At 37.7% G+C, this 22111-nt stretch overlaps 2 protein-coding genes across 6 annotated transcripts in view; one reads left to right on the forward strand and one right to left on the reverse strand.

Annotated features, from left to right (window-relative positions):
* The window catches only part of GPR63 (G protein-coupled receptor 63), a 43435-nt gene extending 28620 nt beyond the window's left edge, over positions 1-14815 (reverse strand). Inside the window, exons 1-2 of one of the 5 annotated variants that reach the window (XM_063813283.1) lie at positions 14538-14815; positions 13542-13654 (exon numbers count right to left, since the gene is read on the reverse strand). The gene's annotated coding sequence lies outside the window, so the exon portion shown is untranslated. Of the gene's footprint in view, positions 1-13541; positions 13655-14320; positions 14506-14537 lie in introns of those variants that run through there. The other 4 variants (XM_063813281.1, XM_054686148.2, XM_518644.9 and 1 more) reach the window with 4 other exon arrangements.
* Positions 10171-20123, forward strand: LOC134810337 (uncharacterized). The gene is made up of 3 exons (XM_063813275.1): positions 10171-10264; positions 14100-14863; positions 16508-20123. Exons 1-3 carry the CDS (start codon positions 10171-10173, stop codon positions 16532-16534), a joined length of 885 nt encoding a protein of 294 aa, XP_063669345.1. The 3' UTR covers positions 16535-20123.
* Positions 20124-22111: the final 1988 nt, after the last annotated feature.

The raw sequence follows: 22111 nt of genomic DNA on the forward strand, positions 1-22111 counted from the left end.
ACTACTGGGTTATGCCATGATGTATGTTCTGTGAAGAAAAACTCAGGATGCCACAAGAGTGAAAAACAGTGAAAACATAATTCCTCATTTACAGTCATGTACTGTTTAATGACATTTTAGCTAAGGGCAGACCACTATGTAAGATTATAATGGAGCTGAAAAATTCCTTTCATAAGATTATAATGGAGCTGAAAAATTCCTATCACCTAATGACATCGTAGCCATCATGGCTTTGTAGTACAACACAATATTCATGTGTTTGTAGTGATGCTGGCATAAATGAACCTTCTGTGCTGCCAGTTGTATAAAAGTCTAGCACATACAGCACATAATACTGAACAAACATAATAAAGGATGTTACTGCTTTATGTATTTACTACTCTGTATTTTTAATTTTTATTTTAGAGTACTACTTATTAAGATTTCTAAAAGTTAACATAAAACAGCCTCAAGCACATCCTTCAGGAAGTATTCCAGAAGAAGGCATTGTTATCACAGGAGATGACGGCTCCATGTGTTATTACCCCTGAAGACCTTCCGGTGGGACAAGCTATAGAAGTGGAAGACACTCATATTGGCCCTGTGTAGGCCTAAGTTATTGTGTGTGTTTGTGTCTTAGTTAACAAAAAAGCTTAAAAGTTAACAAAATTTTAATAGAAAAAGGCATATAGACTAAAGATATAATGAAAATATTTGTATACAAATGTACAATGCATTCATGTTTTAAGATGTTATTGCAAAAAATGAAAAAGTTTTAAGAAATTTAAAAGTGTATAAAGTAAAAAATTTACAGTAAGGTATTGAAGAAATTTTAAAATTAAATTTAGTGTCACCTAGGTATATTGTGTTTATAAAGTCTACAGTGGTGTACATTAATATCCCAGACTTTCACGTTCACTTACCACTCACTCATTGACAGAGTAATCTTCCATCCTGCAAGCTCCATTCATGGTAAGTGCTCTATATAGGGTACCATTTTTTCTCTTTTACACCATATTTTTACTGTACCTACATTTAGATATATAAATGCTTACAGTTGTGCTACAATTGCCTACAGTATTCAATACAGTAACATGCTTTACAGGTTTGTAGCCCAGAGGCAATAGCCTACACCATAATATAGCCTAGGTGTAGAGCAGGCTATACCATCTAGGCTTGTGTAAGTGCACACTATGACGTTAACACAATGAAGAAATTGCCTCATGACTCATTTCTCAGAACATTTATGTGTACATGTTTTCTTATAACACTCTCTAAATCTCATGCTCTATGATAGTATGGTATTATCCACTAAGATGAATCTCTAAGTAGTAGGCTAAAGACTAGTGTATTTTAGTCTTGGAAGTTATAGTTTATTTGTTATAGTTTGGTAGGCAAAGAGTGGGAAAGAATAGGTCCTGGGGAATAAGAGCAGAAAGAAAATAAATAAAGACCAAAAACAGATGTCTTTCACTGTAAGAATAGATAAATTTTTACAATATGCATGTCGTCCTGAAAAAAAAGTCTTCTAAAATCAAATTGCTGGCAAACCATTTTAAATTCAAGAATATTTAATGTTTCTTGAAACCTCACTAGCAGAAAGACTCTACTGAATCCTGTTATAAAGCAGAATTCATCTAAACAAAATCTAACTCCTCTAAAACAAACCCATTTCTACTATTTCTAAATTTTAATATTCAGTCAAGTTTCCTGTGCAACCAACAAATGGAAAGGGCTACTCCAAGTAAAAGGGCTACATAATTATCATTCTAAATTCAAAGTACTGCATGTCACCTACCAACATAAACCCTGCTCACTCCCCACCAAAAATACGCCTTAGCAAAAAAAAAAAAAAGTCTTAAAGCCTGCACTATTCATTTTGAACTTTTAAAAATGAAAAAAAAAATCAAAATGATAAAATGGCTGTGTTCTTAACACCAAAGAACAATTTATCATCATGCACCACAGTCACAAGGGAGAAAGGGTCCAGTGGGAAGTTGTGGTGTTTGGTTGTTACTGGGTTTCCCACTGATAGTGTCACGAGTTATTGTCCCCACATAAGTAAGACACCTGCCACTAGTCTTCTAGTTCTCTGCTCAAAGATTAAAGCAACACTAAAAGCTTTGCAAGATTACAAAGAGCTGACGCAACTGATATTAAGACTGGAAAGACCAAAGACCCATAGGAAATTCAATGGCTCAGTGTTAACTGTGCACACAATAGTCAGAAACGCAATTCCTGGATTTTCTCTCAAACCAAAGGTGCAGAAACAAAAGTATGAAATATTGTTTATAAATATCACTGCTTAAACTTATGTAAAGTTTTTCCATTTGTATTATACCTCACTCATGCTCAATCCTCATTTTATTTCTTCTAGCAAATAGGGCCCATGAGAGATTGACTAACACCAGAAAGTGATGTGTATATGTGTATGTATGTGTATACTCAATATATATTCAATTAGGGCGGGAACCACTGCAACAATGTGGCCCAAATGCTGAGTTTGTATAATAGGTAATGAAACAAATGTGAAAATTCTTATATGCAGAATATTTATTACACTGGAATTGAGCAGGAAAAAAATCAGACTTGAACATAGGGTCTGGGAGAAACAACATTCAGTGAAATGATCAACTCTCAAGTTTGTATAAGATAAAAAAGAAAATTCTCCCTCCTACAAGGGCCACAAACTAAATGGATTCTTTATAAAATGTGGCTTTTGATATGGAGTGTCTTCTACCTACTTAAAAAAAATAGCTACTAGAGGGACTGTTTTCAGGAACTTTATTCCAACCTAGAATCTAGATATGAGCAAAGATCTTACCAAAGTGAGATTCTTTTATGTATGCTTCAAAGATTATTTCCATTTTGGTGCCTGTTTACTCAAGGTGAGGAAAAGTAAAAGGACAAAAAGACTTTAAAACTGAAAATGTAAAAAGAGCACAGAAAATAGTAAAAGCTTAATTTTATGACATGGAAGCTTAATTTTATTCCATCATCACCTGATGAATGGAATCATTCCCCAAAGATAATCAAGCTAATTATCTTAGTCTTTTTTTTATTTATTCAGCTTCATTTACTACTATACTTGCTTTTATTGTTAACCTACAACAACTGAGTATTGAGAGATATAATGCTGAAGTTCTTCAACTCTGTCTAGTAACTAACTGTTCATCATAACCAAGGCTGCATCCACATCACCATATCACGTAGGATTAAAAGTAAAAATTTGAAGATGTTATAAAAACTAAAATATAAAAAATAAAAAGAATAAAAACAAACATTTCTTTAAAATGTTTACCAAGATGTACCATTTCAAATAAGCATAAAATAACTATTCATTTTTAAAAGTGAAGTACCCAGAAGAACCCTGCAGTCTGCCATCTTTAACTTGCTTTTGAGAATATAAATAAGGAATCTGTGAACCATGGGTGGCTTTTTAACTTTACCTACTACCATTTTAAAGGCAAAGCCTAGATATATGAAGGAACAGAAAGCTAAATGTGACTGGCAGTGTCTTTCCAGCTGGAAGATGAAACCAAACTTAAAACAAGGAGCTGGCAATAACTTTCTAAAAAACAAAATACAAAACTAAATACTAAATGACTGTAAACAAAATGAAGTTTGAGACTGAAGAACAGAAAGTGCTGACAACAACATCATATACAGAAATTTCTAATTTATTAACAAAGAAAAATGTCAAATTAAAAATTGAAATTAAAAAGAGAAAGGTATTTTGCTATCATATTATAATACATTAATGTCTGCTTTTTCTTTTCAAAAGCAAACACTCTACAGTAAGATTAGTTAAGGTCTGCTTATTAACCTGAATAACAAACATATTCTATTTTATACATGTTTATGATCCCAGAAATAAAATAGTGTCTTTAGTATAGTCAAATTAAAAGCATTTGAGTTGCGATTACAGAATTAGAATATTTGTCAGAAGACCTCAATGGCAACCAGGGACTTCATGGGGCCAATATTTGCTAGGGTAAAAGTGAATGAAAAATAAACTCTACCACATCAAAAGAAAACGGAAATAAAAATTATATTTTATTGCATGAAGAAAATACATCATGGAAAAAAGAAAATAATCTCTCCCAAAAGATCTGTAACCACAAGGTACATTTTAAGAAATAAGGCATCATCAAACAGAAATCTGATTTAAAATGTGCCGAAGTCAGTACAGCACCCAAGCTAGCAGGCAACAGCAAATGTATTTCCCCTCTGGAGGAACTCACCTTCATCACAGGCCTGAAATAATTACCACAAAGTTCCAAGGCAAGTGAACACAGTCTAAAAAAAAAAAAAACCACAAAAACCTCAAAATAAAGCAAAATAAAGCAACATGAGTGATTAAGAGCAAGGGGAAAAAAGACAAACTCACAAAAGACTTCAGTTATGAAAATTATTAGACAAAGAATATAAAAATAATAAATGGTTAGAATTATGACCAGAAGACAAGCAGATTTGAAAATAAAGTTCCATATATGAAAAATATAACTGATATTAAAAACTAAATCAACAAAGTGGCGTATTAGACATAGTTGAAGTGAATAAACTGCAAGTTAGAACATAAGAAATTTTTCCAAATACAATCAAGCGAAAACAATGAAAGATAAAAGAGATGAACTAAGGAAGAAAAACATAGAAAGTCTACCAGACATGGAATTGGAGTTCCAGAAGATCATAAGATTAATGAGAAAATATTCAAAAGGATTGTAAATAGAAGTTTCCAGAATTCCTGAAAAATGCTAGTCCTCAATGTAGCCTATCTAATGCCAAATAAGAGATGTTAAAATTCATACCCAAAAACATCAGATCAAAAATTCAGAATAGACAGAGATAATATCTTCAAGGAGAAAGAGAGTATCTTCAAAAGATCTTAGAAGGAACCAGAGTTTGGAAAGATAGATTCCCTGACAAAGAAAAAAATGAGCTTGACTGCTTAATTCTCAATGATAATAATAAAATACAGAAGACAATGAAATGATATTTTTGATACTTCCTTTCAGCAAATTAAATTAAATTAAAAGGATTGTCACAAACAAAAATCTCTCTCTCTCCCTCTCCTTCTCTCTTTCACACATACACACACACACTCAGTAAAGGAAAATTAAAGGATATATGTCAGGCAAAAAAGAAATGATCCCAGATAGAAGGTCTGATAGACAAGAAGAAACTGGGTGGAAAGATATTAATGAATAAAGAACTAAATATAACAGATACTGTATAAAGCAATAAAAGTAATTTCTAACTTGAGAGAGAAAAAACAGGCTAGAACTAAAATACTCAACAACAATGACATGCAAGTTGGAGGAAGGTATCATAAGAGTTAAACAATTCCTAAGAAATAAAATGCCACAGACTGGGTGGCTTGAACAATAGAAATTTATTTTCTCACAGTTCTGGGGGCTAGAAGTCCAAGATCAAGGTACTATCGGGATGCATTTCTGGTGAGGCCTCTCTTCCTGGTTTGTAGACACGTATGATCTTACATGGCCTTCCCTCTGTGTATGCAGAGGGAGAGAGAGATCTCTGTATCTCCACAGAGATCTTATTGGATCAGGGCCCTACCCTTATAGTCTTATTTAATCTTCATTACCTCCTTATAGGCCCTATCTCCAAATATAGTCATATTGGGGATTAGGGCTTCAGCATATGAATTTTGGGGGATACAATTCAATTCCGTAATAGAAGGCAAAGATATTAACTTTAGAAAAAGATGAGTATATATTAAAATTGTCTGGGTAACCACTAAAATAATAGATGTAGAACTTATAGGTAATCTCCTGACCCCCTAAATAAAAATAGTAAAAACAAAAAATAAATGGTAGGGGCAGAGGGTCAGTCTATCCAAAAGAAGGCAAGAAAGGAAAGAAGACAAAGAAAAAGCAGAATAGAAAATACATAATAATATGATAAATAAATCCAAGTCAGTCTTCATTCTAAATATAAAGAGATTAAACTCTCCAGTTAAAAGCAAAGATCCAGCTATATGCTATTTACAAGAGACACATCTAAAATCATAAGGATATAGATCCAACTTTAAAGCCAACAAGTAGGGAAAGGTGTGTCAAGCCCATCATAATCTATAGGGGACCCTTTATTGTTGTATTACTATCAAAGAAAAAGAGACTTTAATTCAAACAATACTATTACAGATACAGAAGGTATGACGTATGACAAAAGGGTTAATTTCCCACAAAAATATTTTAAAATCTAAACTTGTATGTATCTAATAATAAACCTCAAAAACATATAAAGTAAAAGGTGAATTAAACAGATGAAAATAATAAATCCATAATTATAATCTCTCAGTAATTAAATGATCAAGTAGATAAAAACATCAAGAAGGATAAAGATTTAAATAGCACATTTAAAATTTTCATCTTATAGATACACATGAAACTGCATCCAGTAGCTAGAGAATACACATCGTTTTAAAGCTACACATGGAACACTTATTTGTAGAGAACCCCTGCCATTGTCCATGGAGCTAACCTTAACAAGCATCAAAGAACTGGTAAGATACAGACCACATCCTCTGACCATATCACAAATAGTTTAGAGATCACCTACAACCACAACAAAATATGCTTAGAAATTAGGAAACATGATTCTCATTAACTCATGGATCAAACAAATCATAGAAAATACTTAGGACAGGCACGGTGGCTGATGCCTGGAATCCCCACACTTTGAGAAGCTAAAATGGGAAGATGGCTTGAGCCCATGAGTTCAAGACCAGCCTGGACAACACAGTGAGACTTCATCTCTACAAAAAATAAAAATGAAAAAAATTAGACAGGCATAGTGGCATGCACCTGTAGTCCCAGTTATTCAGGGGGCTGAGGTGAGGAGATCGTTGAAGCCCAGGAGGTCAAGGCTACAGTGAGCCATGATCACACACCACTGCACTCCAGCCAGGACAAAGGAATGAGAACCTGTCTTAAAAACAAAGAAAATACTTAGAATTGTATGAAAACATAAGCAGCTAAAGTGATGATTCGAGATTTATACTCTGAACAAAGCAAGACTCACAACTGAGCTAAGCACTCAACCTAAAAAATTAGAATAAAGGCAGGAATAAACCTAAAAACATTGAAAAAAAAGAGTAAAAATGAACATGTTAGAAACAAATATATAAATATTTTCAAAGAAGCAACTTTCGGCTTTGCTGATCATCTCTACTATATATTATACATTATATACAATAAATTAACAAAAAACAAATTACAGCTACAAACAACACTGATGAATCTAAAAAATATAACAGTGAGCAAATGAAGCAAGCATAAAAGTATAAATATTTACAGTAGTAAAATTCCCTTTATGTAATAAAAGGCCAAAAATAACCACACAAAGAGGGTTGATAAAGCAAGAGTTGCCTCCATGTGAGGAATGAGTAGACAGAGGAATTCTAGGTGTATTTCTTAACTTTAGTAGTAAGTCCATGAGTATTCAATTTTTTAAACTTAAAAGTATGTTTCACGCAATTTTAAATGTACAATGTACATCACAATAAACATTCTTTAAAAATAACATGGCAAAATCAGTTTCTAAAGGATATTCTGAACTTTCCTATAAACAGTGAACATCCACAAGACCTCATGAAAAAAAATTTACCTGTTTAACCTATCCATGCCTGTTACATTCCACACTGAAAATATAGTTCCTTTTATTTGAGATAGTAAAAAGGAAAATGATACTTACTTAAACGAAAAGCATATTTAGCACTTATCCAAGTGCTAAAACAGGTAAGTACCAGGTATTAAGGGAGCAGATAACCTAAGCCTGACTTAGAGAAAGGAGGAAAGGAAACTATTCCACAGTGAAGAAAACAATGTCTGGAAAACGGTAACTGTCCCAGAAAGCATGTTTGGGAGTACATGCATGTTTACCTTCTACATCCAGAACCAAATTCTAAAAATGAAAAATGCAAATATAACTACATTCACTTGGAACACATTTAATGGCTAAAGATAATTTTAGTTTCAAAAATAAAAGGGAGAATTTCTCTCTAAATTTAGCCATCAGTGTTTAAGTTTCTACCTTTTCCTGACTTTTGCTCATTTTATAGTTCTAGTTTTGTTACTAGAAGTGACCACATGCTTCTGTAGTAGCCAGAGTGATACTCAACTGATTTCAAAAGGTAATTTCTGGCTAAGACGAAGTTTCATATTATTGACAGAAAGGAAGAAAGATACAAACATATAGATAAAATATAGATGTAAACAAACACATGCGCATACACATATACACATAGCTCAAGGCTAAATTTTGTAAATTTAAACCTTCCAAATTTATTTTAAATGTTAAGAGTTCAGGAGTTGGCAGCAAAGTGCAGAAAACAGAATATTTTTACATCTTAGAGATGACTATACAGGAAATGACATTCATTCACTCTATTATTCCACAATTATGTGTCAATATGTGTGGGCAAGAGGGCAGATGGCAATATAGTAAACTGAAATTGAAAAAGGGACAGCATTCTCATGGCACACTCAACTACTCTACCTGTTTAGCTGGAGGTAACATTTATAGTTATAACTGAGCACTCATGAACGGTTTTGGATTGAGGCTAAATCTCTATAAACTGGGGTTATTTCATTTGGAAAAAGCACTAGACAATCAGGTCTGGGTTCCAACCCTATCTGACTTGACTCTTTCATATTACACTTACCAAAAAAAAAAAAAAACTGTAGAAGATAAACAGGGAAGACAATGATTAGCTCTACAGATTTTATATTGGGAATAATAAAGTGCCTTGAGGGCAATGAAAAATATCAATGCCCTTTTATTCCTCCCCAAAAATTCTATGTCTAGGGTTTTACCCAAAGGGAATAACCATAGGTATGTATAAAAATTGAGCTATAGCCAGGCACGGTGGTTCACACCTGTAATCCCAGCACTTTGGGAGGCTGAGGTAAGCAGATCACTAGAGGTCAGGAGTTCAAGACCAGCCTAACCAACATGGTGAAACCCCCATCTACAAAAAATACAAAAATTAGCCAGGCACAGTGATCGGCACCAGTAATCCCAGGTACTCAGGAGGCTGAAGCATGAGAATCGCTTGAACCCGGGAGGCGGAGGTTGCTGTGAGCCGAGATCGCACCACTGCATTCCAGCCTGGGCAACACGGTGAGACTCTGTCACAAAAAAAATAAATAAATAAATGAATAAATAAATAAAAATTTTTTTAAAATTGCACTGTAAGATAGTCATTACTGTACAGCTGAAGAAAAAAATTATATCCCCAATAAATTATGATACATCCATAGAATAATATTATTCAGAATTCAAAATGTTACAGATCATTCCATGATAAGGGAAGTGGTTCATCTTTACGCGAAATTATAAAGCTATATATCTACACTAAGGGCCATTTTTAGAAATTAAAATATCATAGTATTTTTCTATATGTATATAAAAATAGATACCAAAATGCTAATAATAGTTATATCTGGGTATAATTCTTCTTTTCTTTTCTTTTTACTTGTCTGGATTTTCTAAATTTTCTTTTCTTTCTTTTTCTTTTTGAAGACAGGGTCTTTCTCTGTTGTCCTGGCTGGAGTGCAATGGTATGATCACAGCTCACTGCAGCCTCAACCTCCAGGGCTCAAGCGATCCTCCCACTTTAGCTTCGCAAGTAGCTTGGACCACAACCACGTGCCACCATACCTGACTAACTTTTTTTTTTTTTTTTTTTTACTTTTTGGAGAGACAGGGTCTCCTCACATTTCCCAGGCTGGTCTCCAATTCCTGGGATCAAAGAATCCTCCCGCCTCGGCCTCCCAAAGTTCTGGGATTACAGGCATGAATGGCCATGCCTGGCCTCTAAATTTCCTATAATGAACAAGAAAAACTTCTAAAGTAAGAAAAAAATCTATTATATCATGAGGGTGGAGGGTAGGAGTAAGGACAGGATCAGGAAAAATAACTAATGGGTACAAGGCTTAATACTTGGGTGATGAAATAATCTGCACAACAGAGCCCCTCAGCACAAGTTTACCTATGTAACAAACCCGCACTTATACCGCTGAACTTAAATAAAAGTTAAAAAAAAAAAAAAACAGATTTGAAACCTTGAAATAGTAACTATACATGAATTATAGAAACAAAAATGAGAAGTTCCCAATATCACCAAACCTGTAAGTGGGTGCAAATTTATCCAATTTATAGAAAATGGAGAAACCTGATATTCAACTTATACTCGAAACTCCTATCATTCAAGAAATGAATAATGCAAAAGAAGGAAAAACATCTGAAGAAGTGCTGAGTAGGAACAAGCTGAGAGAACAGACTTTCTGCTAGTGATAGACAGTGTGAAACTGTAGAAGGTATCATGGTTTATGCAGGGTTAATCAAAATGGAGTAGGAAGACTGTGTGCTTCAAATACAGGGGAAATGGAGTAAGTTACAATGATGAAAAGAATGGATCTTATTACAAAAGCCCACTTACCTGAACATTTTTCCCTCTTGAAGACAATGGATGTTATGCCTACACCCCAACTCCCTTTGTATCCACATCCTCCCAGGATCAACTTCAGCAAAAAATCCTGCACCAGACAGCCTCAGCCAAATACCATACCAAACACATGGGATAGATTTAATTGATTCTTAAATAATTTTCAGTTGAAACTCTTACTCTGATCTAAACTTCAGGCTTCTTTAAATGCCTACAAATGTTCTCTCTCTAAAGTTACCTACGCATTTGTTTTTGTTTTGTTTTATATTGTATAAAGTAGGAAGATGTAAAGATGCCTCATTTTAGGAGAAAGGTAACAGCTAGAATACAGAATCATGTCCCTTCTGCACCAGCCTCCCCAAGGCAGATCCTTAGAAGTTTCCACAGAAAAGAATTTGCCTAAAATATTTTTCAAATGCTTTAATAACATAGACTGAGCTAAGTCAATTGAGAGAAAGAAGTTAACCAAGAAGCTTTGCTCAAAAACCCTAAAAGGTATGTAAAGCTTATAACTATAATAACACACAAAGGTTTAAATTGAAAATGATGTTAAGAATTTGAAAATGATCTAAGAATCAATTAATATATATGCCAGGTGATTGGTACAGTATCTGGCTGGGGGTGTTTTTAATCTAAATTGTATCTGGGAAGATGTAATTCTTCAGCATATCACTCAAAGGAAATGCTGATAATAATAACCCTATTAATTTCAATAGGTGACCACTAGATTGCCCCCATACCTGCAAATATACCATCTATTCCCCAAGACCCGAGAGCTGTGTTAAAATCCAACTTTTCTAACTCTTCATTATGTTTATAACGAACATGAATGAGCTTTCCTGTGTATTAAGCTAGAGTTTCACGCTTGAGTTTTCTCAATCTTCTGTCATACAAACAGAAGTGGATACAAATCTTGTCCATATTTACTGGTGCAGAGGCTAGAATGCATTTTATCCTATGTGTCAAACTTAAAGCCTGAAACAGCTTGCTGTCAGCTTCAGAAACCATTTTTACAAGCATGGCATACCGCCTCAAGCCAACCAAATCCTAAAGCATGTTGGGCTGCCCACACTTCAAATCATTTGGAATGTTCTCATGTTTTGTGGTTGCAAAAGTACCAATTTTGTGGATCATCTAGTTCAAATTGAGGGCACATCTAACCTTAAATAGAAAATTCCCAGGAAATTGAAACTATAATTGACCAGGATCACATCAGCTCTTAAGATCTATGATCTCAGGCTGGTAGTCAAACATCTCAAATGTTGTGTTTTGAAAGTTGAAGAAATGCAACATAAACTCTGTGAAACTCATTAGTGTGTCTTCAAGGAAACACTAAGAACTCATCCTAAATATACATATGTCATAGTTGCAAAAAAAAAAAAAAAAGGAAAAAGTGCCACCTGCAACAAAGTAAAGGTGATTTGCAGCAAATATAAACACATTTCTGGTAAACAGCTAGCAAATTAAAGAAAAAAAAACCACCTAACAGATTACTTCATTTCATTTCTAATTTTCATACATAAGCTGAAATATAGCAGCTTCAGCTGTGAAATGTGGTAACAAACATAACAAAGGTGAATGAAATAGTTTTGCTTGTAGTAACTGGAGCACTGTATTTATACATATTGTTTTTCCAAGCATTAATGGGTCCCTCTCTCAAATCAAGTGCTTAAGACATCATTTCACAAATTGGAGTACCAGAACTTCCCCAAGGTTTGCCTCTCATGCCTTTGAGGTCTACTCTCTAAATCCCAGATCTATGAATAATGTCCTAAAGGTTATTTTTGAAGTATTAAAAGAAGAAAACACTATATTGACAAACTAAATTTTACGTAGAATTTGCCTATTGAAGCTTAAGAAATGCCTGGTTCAATTATCCATTGGCAATTATCCAATGGATAATCTATTCAATTATCCATTTGAATAGATAAATGTGGTTAGGATATGGTTCCCTGATCCAAGCCTTGTTAAGAGTTCGAGAACATACTGAAAACCAGTGCTTTTTAACTTAACTGATATTGACTAAAATGCTGAAAAGATGACAAGCCCTAGCAATAACTATTTTTAGCTGATCTTTTAGACCTACTGTTCCTGGTGCACATGTATTATTAGGTCCCTAAATGGTTTTCATGTTTTTTATATACTCAATAGCATATACAGATATGGTATATATAGTTATACTATATATAGTATGGATACATAAATATAGATATATGTGTGATATGGATATATACATATATAAATCCACCTCTGTGTATATCATTTCCAAAATACTCATTCACAAAACAACCATCCCAAATTAAATAAACCATACACAAAATCTCAAGGTGCTCAAGTAACTCTAGGAACTAAGTCACATCCACTTAGGAACACTAAATTCTTACTTTCTTGCTTGTAGTCCAGCAAACTTAAGGTAAAACAGTAACTACATAGGGGTTTTAGTTATGTTTATTTTTCCTAAGCAAATTTTTCTCCAAGAATGTTCAGCTTGCTGAAATTTTCAGAAAATGCTTGAGATGGTGGGTTCTTTTTTTCAGTTTCGGTACTGGTATACTTTACAGCAAAGTGACAAAACTGTACTTAGAGATAAAAATCTATATCCCAAACAAAATTTTACAGTATTACTGGTTATTCTGGGATGATTTTCTTCGAAAGCTTCCCATTACAAACAATATCTTTCCTACACTATCCCGTCTGCCTTGGTAGTATACTTTTCACACACAAAATTGTATGTAACGCATATACCAGAAATACGTCAAGGCACTCTTTTATTTAAATAAGCTCCCACATTCTGTTTTTATTGTTCAAAATGATCTGAATGCTCATAATTGATGTAATCAATTATGTCACTAAAATTTTGGCTATGCAACATTTTACAAAATATAGGGACTTTTCATCAGCACCTTAGATTTGTAGTTGGCAATGTGAGTGAATAAGGCAAACAGGAATAGAGGTGTGGCAGAGACCTAGGGGTGTGAGAAAATGGGGCTTCCTTTACCCACGGGACACGTGGGAAAAAAACTTATCCACGTCTGCAATAAATGTACTTTTATGTTAGGTTTCAGTAAATGAAACACGTATTACATACCTCGTCAATGGATTAGAATGTCTGAAGCAGTATCAGCTTATGCAAGAAACATGAGGTTTTTATCCATGATTCTTAGAAACACTACTCCTAGAACTGGTTGAAGGCTTCTTAATCTAAGACATAATGAAAAACAAGCTCACCCAATAAACAAAGAGAAATCCTATTTTAAAAACATATGGTTTAAACTTCATCCTACCTCACTAAAAACCTGCATGCTACTATAGGGATGCCTGTATTCCCTAAGTGTCGAGACTCAGTCTCATCCAAGACTAAACGATCTCTTTGAAAATTTGGGCAAGCCCTGGGGGAAATTTTCATAAAGATACGTTGTTGGATTTTTTTTAAGCACTCTGAGCCTCCACAACATATTTTATTATTAAAAAGAAGAATGTTTCCGAAAAGGGGCAGAGGAGAGAAGACTGAAATCAGGGCGACGTTGAAAACCTGCCAAGGATGAAACACACAGCGCCGCAGGCTGAACCACATGGAAGAGGGAACCTCTCTTAACTGTTGGAGCGCGAAGGGACCTTTCGCTCTCGCAAACAAGGTAAATTTCAGCCCTCAAGCAGCGAGACCACCGTGTAAAAGTTCAAGTGGAGCTCATCTCCTTCCTCTCACTCCCAGCACTGAATTCTCAACCAGAACAGCCCAGCAGGGAAGGAGCCGGCGTGGGGTGCCCCTCTGCAGCCGACCGTTTCCCTAGAAGGCCTAACGGCTCAGACGGGCAGGGGAGGGGGGCGGGCGGCCCGGGAGAAACCGAGTCCCCGCCGGACCCCCACCGTGTGGCGCCGGCCGAAATAACTCCAGTCCAGCTGCAAAAACCCTCCCGAAAACCCAAGCTTCTCCGGCACAACTTCGGTCTCTCCAGTCTCATTCCTCCCCGCACTCCGCCAAACCGCTCGCCCTGCCCAGCGCGGCGGATGCAAGCGCTCCCCGCCCCGTGCGGCTACCCGTCCCGCGGGCCGGGGATCGCGGGCCGGGGATCCCGAGCCTCACCTCACCTCAAGCGAAGGGCAGCGCGCGGGCGCCCGCGGAAGAGCCCAGGGAGCATGGCTCCATGTAGTCCCTCCCGGAACTTTCCTGACATAGCACTTCTCTCCTCCGCTGCAGAGAACAACGCTGCCAGGCGGAGGAGGAAGGAGGACAACGAAGAGGAGGTGGTGGCGGCGGCGGCGATAGAGGCGGCGGTGGCGGGAGCTGGAGCTGAAAGTGAGGAGCATCGCGGACGAGCGCCGCCGCCTCGCGAGCCGCCGAAGGGTTCCCGCCCCCAGGGTAACCAACGCTCCCTCTTAAAGGCGCCGGCCCCGGTTTTAGACCGGGAGGTGAGTGAGAGAAGAGAAAGAGGGAGGAGGCAAGTAAAAAGGAAGGAGGCAAGTAAAGAGGGAGGAGGCAAGTAAAGAGGGAGGAGGCAAGTAGAGACGGAGAGATCCCTGGAGGCCACGCCCGAGCTGCCCCAGGGCGGATCGCCGGCCCCTTTCGACCGCTCCCTGCCCTGAACCCCTCTACGCTCAGGTCGCATCGTTCCTCCGCCTGGGCAAAGGCATCGAGGGTACCGCAAGTGCGCCCACCCGGCACTGGGGCAACCCTCGCCGTTGGCCTGCGCCCTGCACCCCGCGCCTCGCTCCCAGACGGTCGCCCCGCCCCTAATCCCTGGCAGTCCTTTTAGGGTCCTGGTTTCCCGCTCCCACGAGCCCCCAGAGTGCACCTCCAGTGGCTACTGCCCAGTGGATTTGCGTTCCCCGAGGCTGCTCGCGTTTCTTCTTTGGTTATTCTTCCTCATTTCCAACACAATGATGAGGGTCTCACCCAGGCGTCCAGAAGACTGAAATAACTAAAAGCCAGCTGGGGCCCCTAGACCAATGCTTGAAGGTGTCCCTGATGTGTGGCATGGGAGAATTGCCAGGTATCCTCCTTTACCCGGTGCTCTGTTATCTTCCAATGGCCAATCCCCAGCTGGCCTCCCACTGGATTTCTAAAACGATTCACTTTCATCAACACATGGGCTGTAAAGATGCCAAACAACTCAGGAAGACCCCCCAGAAAAAGTATCATCTTGAGACAGTGGAAAATGCTGCTTTCAGTGACAAGTGATATTTTCAGCTATTATCAACATATGTGATCATTACTGAGGCCACAGCCTCAGGTGGTGATGCCCAGGAGGCTCCCAGCATCAGCAGCTATCGTCACCCTAGGAAGAGACCACAGCAGCAGTGGGCATGAGCAGCAGAGGGTTGCTACTGTCCACGGACTTGTTTTTCTACCTCATAGTTCCAACCCTTGCTTCTTGGACCTATGGGACTTCAGTATAGTGTTGTGCAGTTTGTACTCTGCACTGTGTCCTCTGTCTGAGGAGGTGGGCAGGCAATTTGGAGTTAAGATCTAGCCTAGGTTCCAGAGCACCAGTCCTAGCACCAAGCTCGGAGAGAGTGACATTTCCTCATTCACACAAAGGCACTTGCATATCACTACCCTGAGACTGAACCAGAACATCTCAGTTCTTTGCCTCCTGCCACCTACAGCTGTGAAAGAAGCACTTGTGTTGAACTTGTAGAAGAAGAAGGCAAGAGGAGACTATACAAAAGGTTGAAGAAACTTCTGTAACCAGATGGAGAGGAAATAAGCCCTGGGCTCAATAAAAGCAGGAGACATGGTCTTGCCTGGACCAAACTTTTAAGATGGGAAAGGAGATTATCAGCGAGCAAAAGTGAAGTCAGGATAGTTGGAGGTGGCCGGCACACAACTCAAACTGAGTTAGCAAAACCTACAGCAAAGGGCATTGGAATTTATTGGTTCATATGTTTATAAATCCCATAAGTAGAACTGGCACACACACACACACACACACACACACACACACACGTTCTTAGAAATCCTTTTTTCTCCAGATACTCAAAGAGCATCAGGACTCAATTTCTCTCCCTGTCTTCATTGTGCTTTCACTGCACTGGTTTTATTTCTCTAAACAGAGGGAAGACCTACATCTCCAGTCTTAACATCCAACCTCCTTAGCAGTTAGTCGCATCAGAAAGAAAGCAAGCTGAAGAATGTCTCACCAGACCCACGTGGATCCTGCGTTCATCTCTGAACTAACCATTGTAACTATGGGATGGAATGCACACTGCCAGGCTGGGGTTATTTGCCTTTATCTACAAAAAGGTCAAGGGAAATAATTGTATGTACCCTTCATATATACCCAAACCACAGGGACTGAGTAGAAAGAAAGAGGTTTCCCAAAGGAAAATTAAAGTGTTGTTAATAAAGAAGGCAAAAGAATGTTGAGTAGATAAAGACTATAAATGCCCACTACAATCCCCATTCCCCAGTATACACACATCACCACCACTGTCACCAAGGGGACTGACCACCTCTCTGCTCCTTTACCAACAGTCTCAGGATCAGAAGAATGAGAATGCTGATGGGTCATGGAGGTGCTAGTAATTGAGCCAACCAGCCACATCCTTTGGCCTCGGAGCCACTGAGAAGATCCTGAGTGACATTTGTGACATTTCACAAACCACCTGCAAACAAACAATATATAAACCATGATTGTATTCAATTATTTTTTCCCTAAATTATAAACCTGCCTCCATGTACCTCAAGCCCACATTCATTGTTAGGCCTTTTTAGTTATGCAATCAATTTAATTTGATAAAAGCTCATGGAAATTCCCTTATATATATATATATTCAACTTGGGGGAAAAAAAAGTGGCCTACGAATAATCACATTTCAGTATCCAAGTGCCAAAGAGCCCAGCTTTGTTTTTAAACTTCAGTAACTTTATCTTTTCAGAGAGAAAGATGTTATCTTTGATAACAGATGAAAGATGTTTCATTGTGCAGTGAAAGCACAATGAAGACAGGGAGAGAAATTGAGTCCTGATGCTCTTTGAGTATCTGGAGAAAAAAGGATTTCTAAGATGTTATCTTTCTCTCTGAAAAGGTGTTTATATTTTGCCTACCAAAAAGTGACAAAAAGTTTCAGGCTTTTTTTGTCTCACACAAGAACTTTTCTTTTACAGTAGTTGCTAATAAAAAAAAGTTTTGTATTTTTTTCTTCATTTGTGCATTTTATAGAAGTCCTCATATATCGTAGAAATTTAGACTAATAAACTGGAAGAGACTTTAGAATAACCTAAAACATCCCTTTCATTTCAGAGCTAAAGAAATGAAAGCTCAGAGGTTGACTTGTGTAGGGTACATAGCTGTTTTTTAGTATCTGTGATGTCCCTAACACACATGTGCTTTTGCTAGACATTTCGAAGGATATAGAAGCAAAAGCATAGAATGTAGTCACTGTCCTCAAAGAGACATAACTATCTAAGATATAAGACAATTACAGAACATCACAATATATCACATAATTTAGTGTAAAAAGTGTGGGATGATCTCCGTGTATTCAAAATAGGCATCAGAAAATGAGACACTATGGACTGGAATAGTCTTGGAAACACTTTATAGCGAGGAAGCAATTAGATGGTCTTTTTTAAATGCAGAGGAAAAAGGAAAGATTTTCCAAGCAAGAAAGCAAACAAAATGAGAAGGCATTGATGGGAAAAAGATCTTGCCACTTGCAGGACATGTCATGGTTTAGAAAAGTTTTTCAAACTCCAAGTCATGAAGTCATTTTACTGAGTTTTGACTAGTATTATTTTAATTAAAATATCAGCATGCATCATACTTAATAAGTATTATTTGTTAAACTTGTGTTTCATTATCATGCATGTTCTGAGTTATGACATGAATTCAATGTCTTACTTTGGTTAATGTTCACAGTAAGCTCAAAAGCCTCTGGTTCTGAAGCTAAATAGACTAGGTGTGAAACTGTTTTGAGGCAAGACATTGAGCAAATAACATCTCTCCAAGCATCAATTTCTTTATGTGCAAGAGATTTTCTGCACAGTCCTGTGCACACAGTAAGACTTGTAAATGCCACCTCTTATTGACTAGATTGGATATTTTCAACCCTGACTGCACATTAGAATCACCTGAGAGGTTTTTTTTAAAATACCGTTGCCTGGGGCCCATCCTCAGAGACCCAGATTCAATTTCGGGGTTGACTCTGGACATCAGTGAGATTAAAAGCTGCCCAAGTGATTCCAATGTGCAATCATGGCTGAGAACCCTGAGTTGGAGCCATAGAAGAACACATCTAGCACCTGAGGAGCCTGTCTCTTTCTTCAGTGAGAACATTGACTTTCATAAGTTACGTTTCTGTTTCTTCCCATAGATAGCATGCCAGGTAGTCAGCAGATTTCTAACTACTTTCTACTCTGCATTTGCCCCTGAAAAATCTTCAACTGTGGTGTAAACTGCTCATGGTTTATCTCAGTAACACAGCATGAATCCTGAGTCATAATATTTCATGTGTCTCTCCACATGTACATTTTATGGTCAGTTGTAAGCATAGAGTCGTTTCTGGAGGTGTTAAAAGGCAGTAAAAATACCACCAAAAACTCCCTAAGGAAAAGCAGAAAGGCTAGAAGTAAGTGGCATTAGAAATCCATATGCTGAATAATTAGCAAATGACTCATTAAATTCCAGCTATTTTCATCCTAACTTTTAATAGTGTAGTTTCTAAACATAGTAATTAGTGATGTGCTTTTTGTAATTTTACATTCAGTAATCCCTCTTAAGTGTTCACAACTTACAAACTTTTTCCCCTATTTAGTCAATCCCTTTGTGTATGAAAGAGTAAACATTTTCAAATACAACTTGTCCAAGAAATTCAGTACCTAGACCACTGTATTTTGACTGATTGTTTTGTCTATGTAAATCCAGACTTTTCTGAACTTTGGCTGGAGAAAGATAATAAAGGTAGCATAAATTTAAATTCCCCCAAAGAGACATAACAACGAAGATAAAGGGGGAAAAACACTATAAACTACAAGTCTGATAAGCAGATACCATGTACTTCATGATATGACAAAATCAGAAGTACCCAGAACCACTGAGAGGTTTTATGGCCTAAGCAACGGAATCTGAATCTAATCAAGCCTCTAGACCTAACAGGAAATACAGGGGACAGAGGATCAAGTTAGAAATCATCTGAAGAAAGCAATCAATCAAATCCAGAATGTCAAACATTCAATAAGCAAAGTGACCTGATTTCCATATGGAATCAATGACATGAAAAAACAGGGGTCAGACTACAAAAGAGTAAAAGAGATTTAAGGATCATAATTAAATGCAACGTGTGGACTGTATGTCCTGTTTGGCACAAACAACCTGTGAAGATAATCCTTGAAATAATCAGGAAAATCAGATTATGGACTAAGTAATTTGATACTATAAATGAATTATTGTTAATTTTGTTAGATGTGATAATGGCATGACAGTTATATATAAAACAAATATGTCATTGGGGTGTATATTGAAGAATTTCATAATCCTGCAAAAATAATGGAAGGAGGAATAGGTGAAAAAATGACTAATAATTTTTGAAGCTGGTGGATGGAGATTTATTACCTTGTACTAATTATTATTGAGTATATTTGGAAAACTCCCTAATGAAATTTTTGAAAATTTCTATTTGATGTTGAGCTAACCTTTTATTAAAATCTTTCTCTTGGTTTTGCTAATAGAACAGTGATAAACATATGTGGATCTAGGCCTGGTTGCATGTCAAGTATCCTGAGAAACAAGCTTTAAGTTTCAGAAATCTTTTATTATAATATTTTTGACCAATATTTACTGGTTACATTCAAGGCATCTTTCAACTCACTGTACACTGAGGACAAGGCTCTAATGCCAGTCTCTTTGCTAAGGGAACCCTCAGTGGCATAGGATTGGACCAAAAGAGTGACCAGTGAGGGATTCTGTAGGGAGAGCACACTCCGTCCTACACAGCTGCCTCTCTGCGCTGCAGTTGCTTACTCTCCAACTATCTCTGGGCTTCCATCTTTCTAGGGTGGCTGGTGTCCAGTGACTAGCTCTGGCTGCCAGCTGCCTCTCTGCGCTGCAGTTGCTTACTCTCCAAGTGTCTCTGGGCTCCCATCTTTCTCGGGTGGCTGGTGTCCAGTGACTAGCTCTGGCTGCCTCCATCTTGGGATGTCCATGGTGAAGTCTGTGGTTAAGTCCATAGGGACTAAATGGTTGGTGCTTCTGTTCTTTTTGTAAGCCTTAGTAGAGACATGGTCTCTTGGCCAGAAACCTTTCCCTCATCCTACCACATCGCACTATTTTCTACCCCTCAAAGAAGACACACAAGTGTATGCGTGCACACACACTCCAAGAAAACACTGCAGTGGTAAATAAGATTCAGTAGGCCAAGACCAATGAAGGAAGACGTAGAGCAGCCATTCAGCCTGCTTTTAGTCCATGCCTTAGCCTGTTGTTTTTCCAACACTGGTATCTGGACCATTATTGACACATGATTACTTTTAGGGTAGGGTAACTTTTTTTTTTTTTTTTTTGAGACGAAGTCTGGCTCTGTTGCCCAGGCTGGAGTGCAGTGGCGCTATCTCGGCTCACTGCAAGCTCCACCTCCCGGGTTCAACCACTCTCCTGCCTCAGCCTCCCGACTAGCTGGGACTACAGGCACCCCTGTATTCCCACGCCCGGCTAATTATTTGTATTTTTAGTAGAGACAGGGTTTCACCGCGTTAGCCAGAATGGTCTCAATCTCCTGACCTTGTGATCCACCCGCCTCGGCCTCCCAAAGTGCTGGGATTACAGGTGTGAGCCACTGCCGCCCGGCCAGGGTAGGGTAACTTTTAATATGTCTATTTAATGTATCGAGAATTAGAAAAATAACATATCAATCTCATTTCATGGATATTACTTCTTAGGATGACGCTAGATTTTTTTTTTTTAATGAGTTCGTTTTTGGCTGGGAGCATTGGCTCATGCCTATAATCCCAACATTTTAGGAGGCCAAGGCAGGAGATCACTTGAGACCAGGAGTTTGAGACCAGGCTGGGCAACATAGTGAGACCCTGTCTCTACTAAAAAGCAATTAATTCAAATAAGTCAATTTAATAAAAATGTTAAGTGAATAAAAGTGCAGATATTTTGAGGATATGCAAAATTCAAGAAAGTTTTTATATATGACTAAGGGTTTTGAAACTCTGCTTTTATCTACAGAAGCAAAAGGAGTCTTCATGGCTCACACACTGCCAGCCCAGTTCTGCAGGGGCTTAACTAGAAAGACAAGGTAGTTAAGTAAACGCTTCGGCATTTGGAAATCACGAATTATACTTCTAATTCCACCATGACATAGGGAACTTCCATTCCTTCTTGGGAAAAATTCTGGTAGTGGTTGTTCAGCTAATCATCCCTTCTCTCTCCCTCAACCCTTTCTCATATAAGTTAGAAATAGTTCTTTATTTTTCTCTTCCTCTAGTGGACATTGTTATTATCTCTTTGACTTACCAAAACAGGGATTCCCAAATTAATTTTTTATGTTTCATAATTTTATTCTCTTTTCTTTCTCTCTCCATGTGACTAATACCTTTAGTCCTCTCTTATAGGCAGTCCTTTCTGCTGGTCTCTGCCTTGCTGTAACCATGCATGCCTTTCTTAAAGTTTCAGATGGCTTCTCACTGTTCTGCAGGTACTGTACACGATGATC

This window comes from Pan troglodytes, chromosome 5 (genome assembly GCF_028858775.2).
Source record: "Pan troglodytes isolate AG18354 chromosome 5, NHGRI_mPanTro3-v2.0_pri, whole genome shotgun sequence".
In the NCBI taxonomy this organism is placed as follows: domain Eukaryota; kingdom Metazoa; phylum Chordata; class Mammalia; order Primates; family Hominidae; genus Pan; species Pan troglodytes.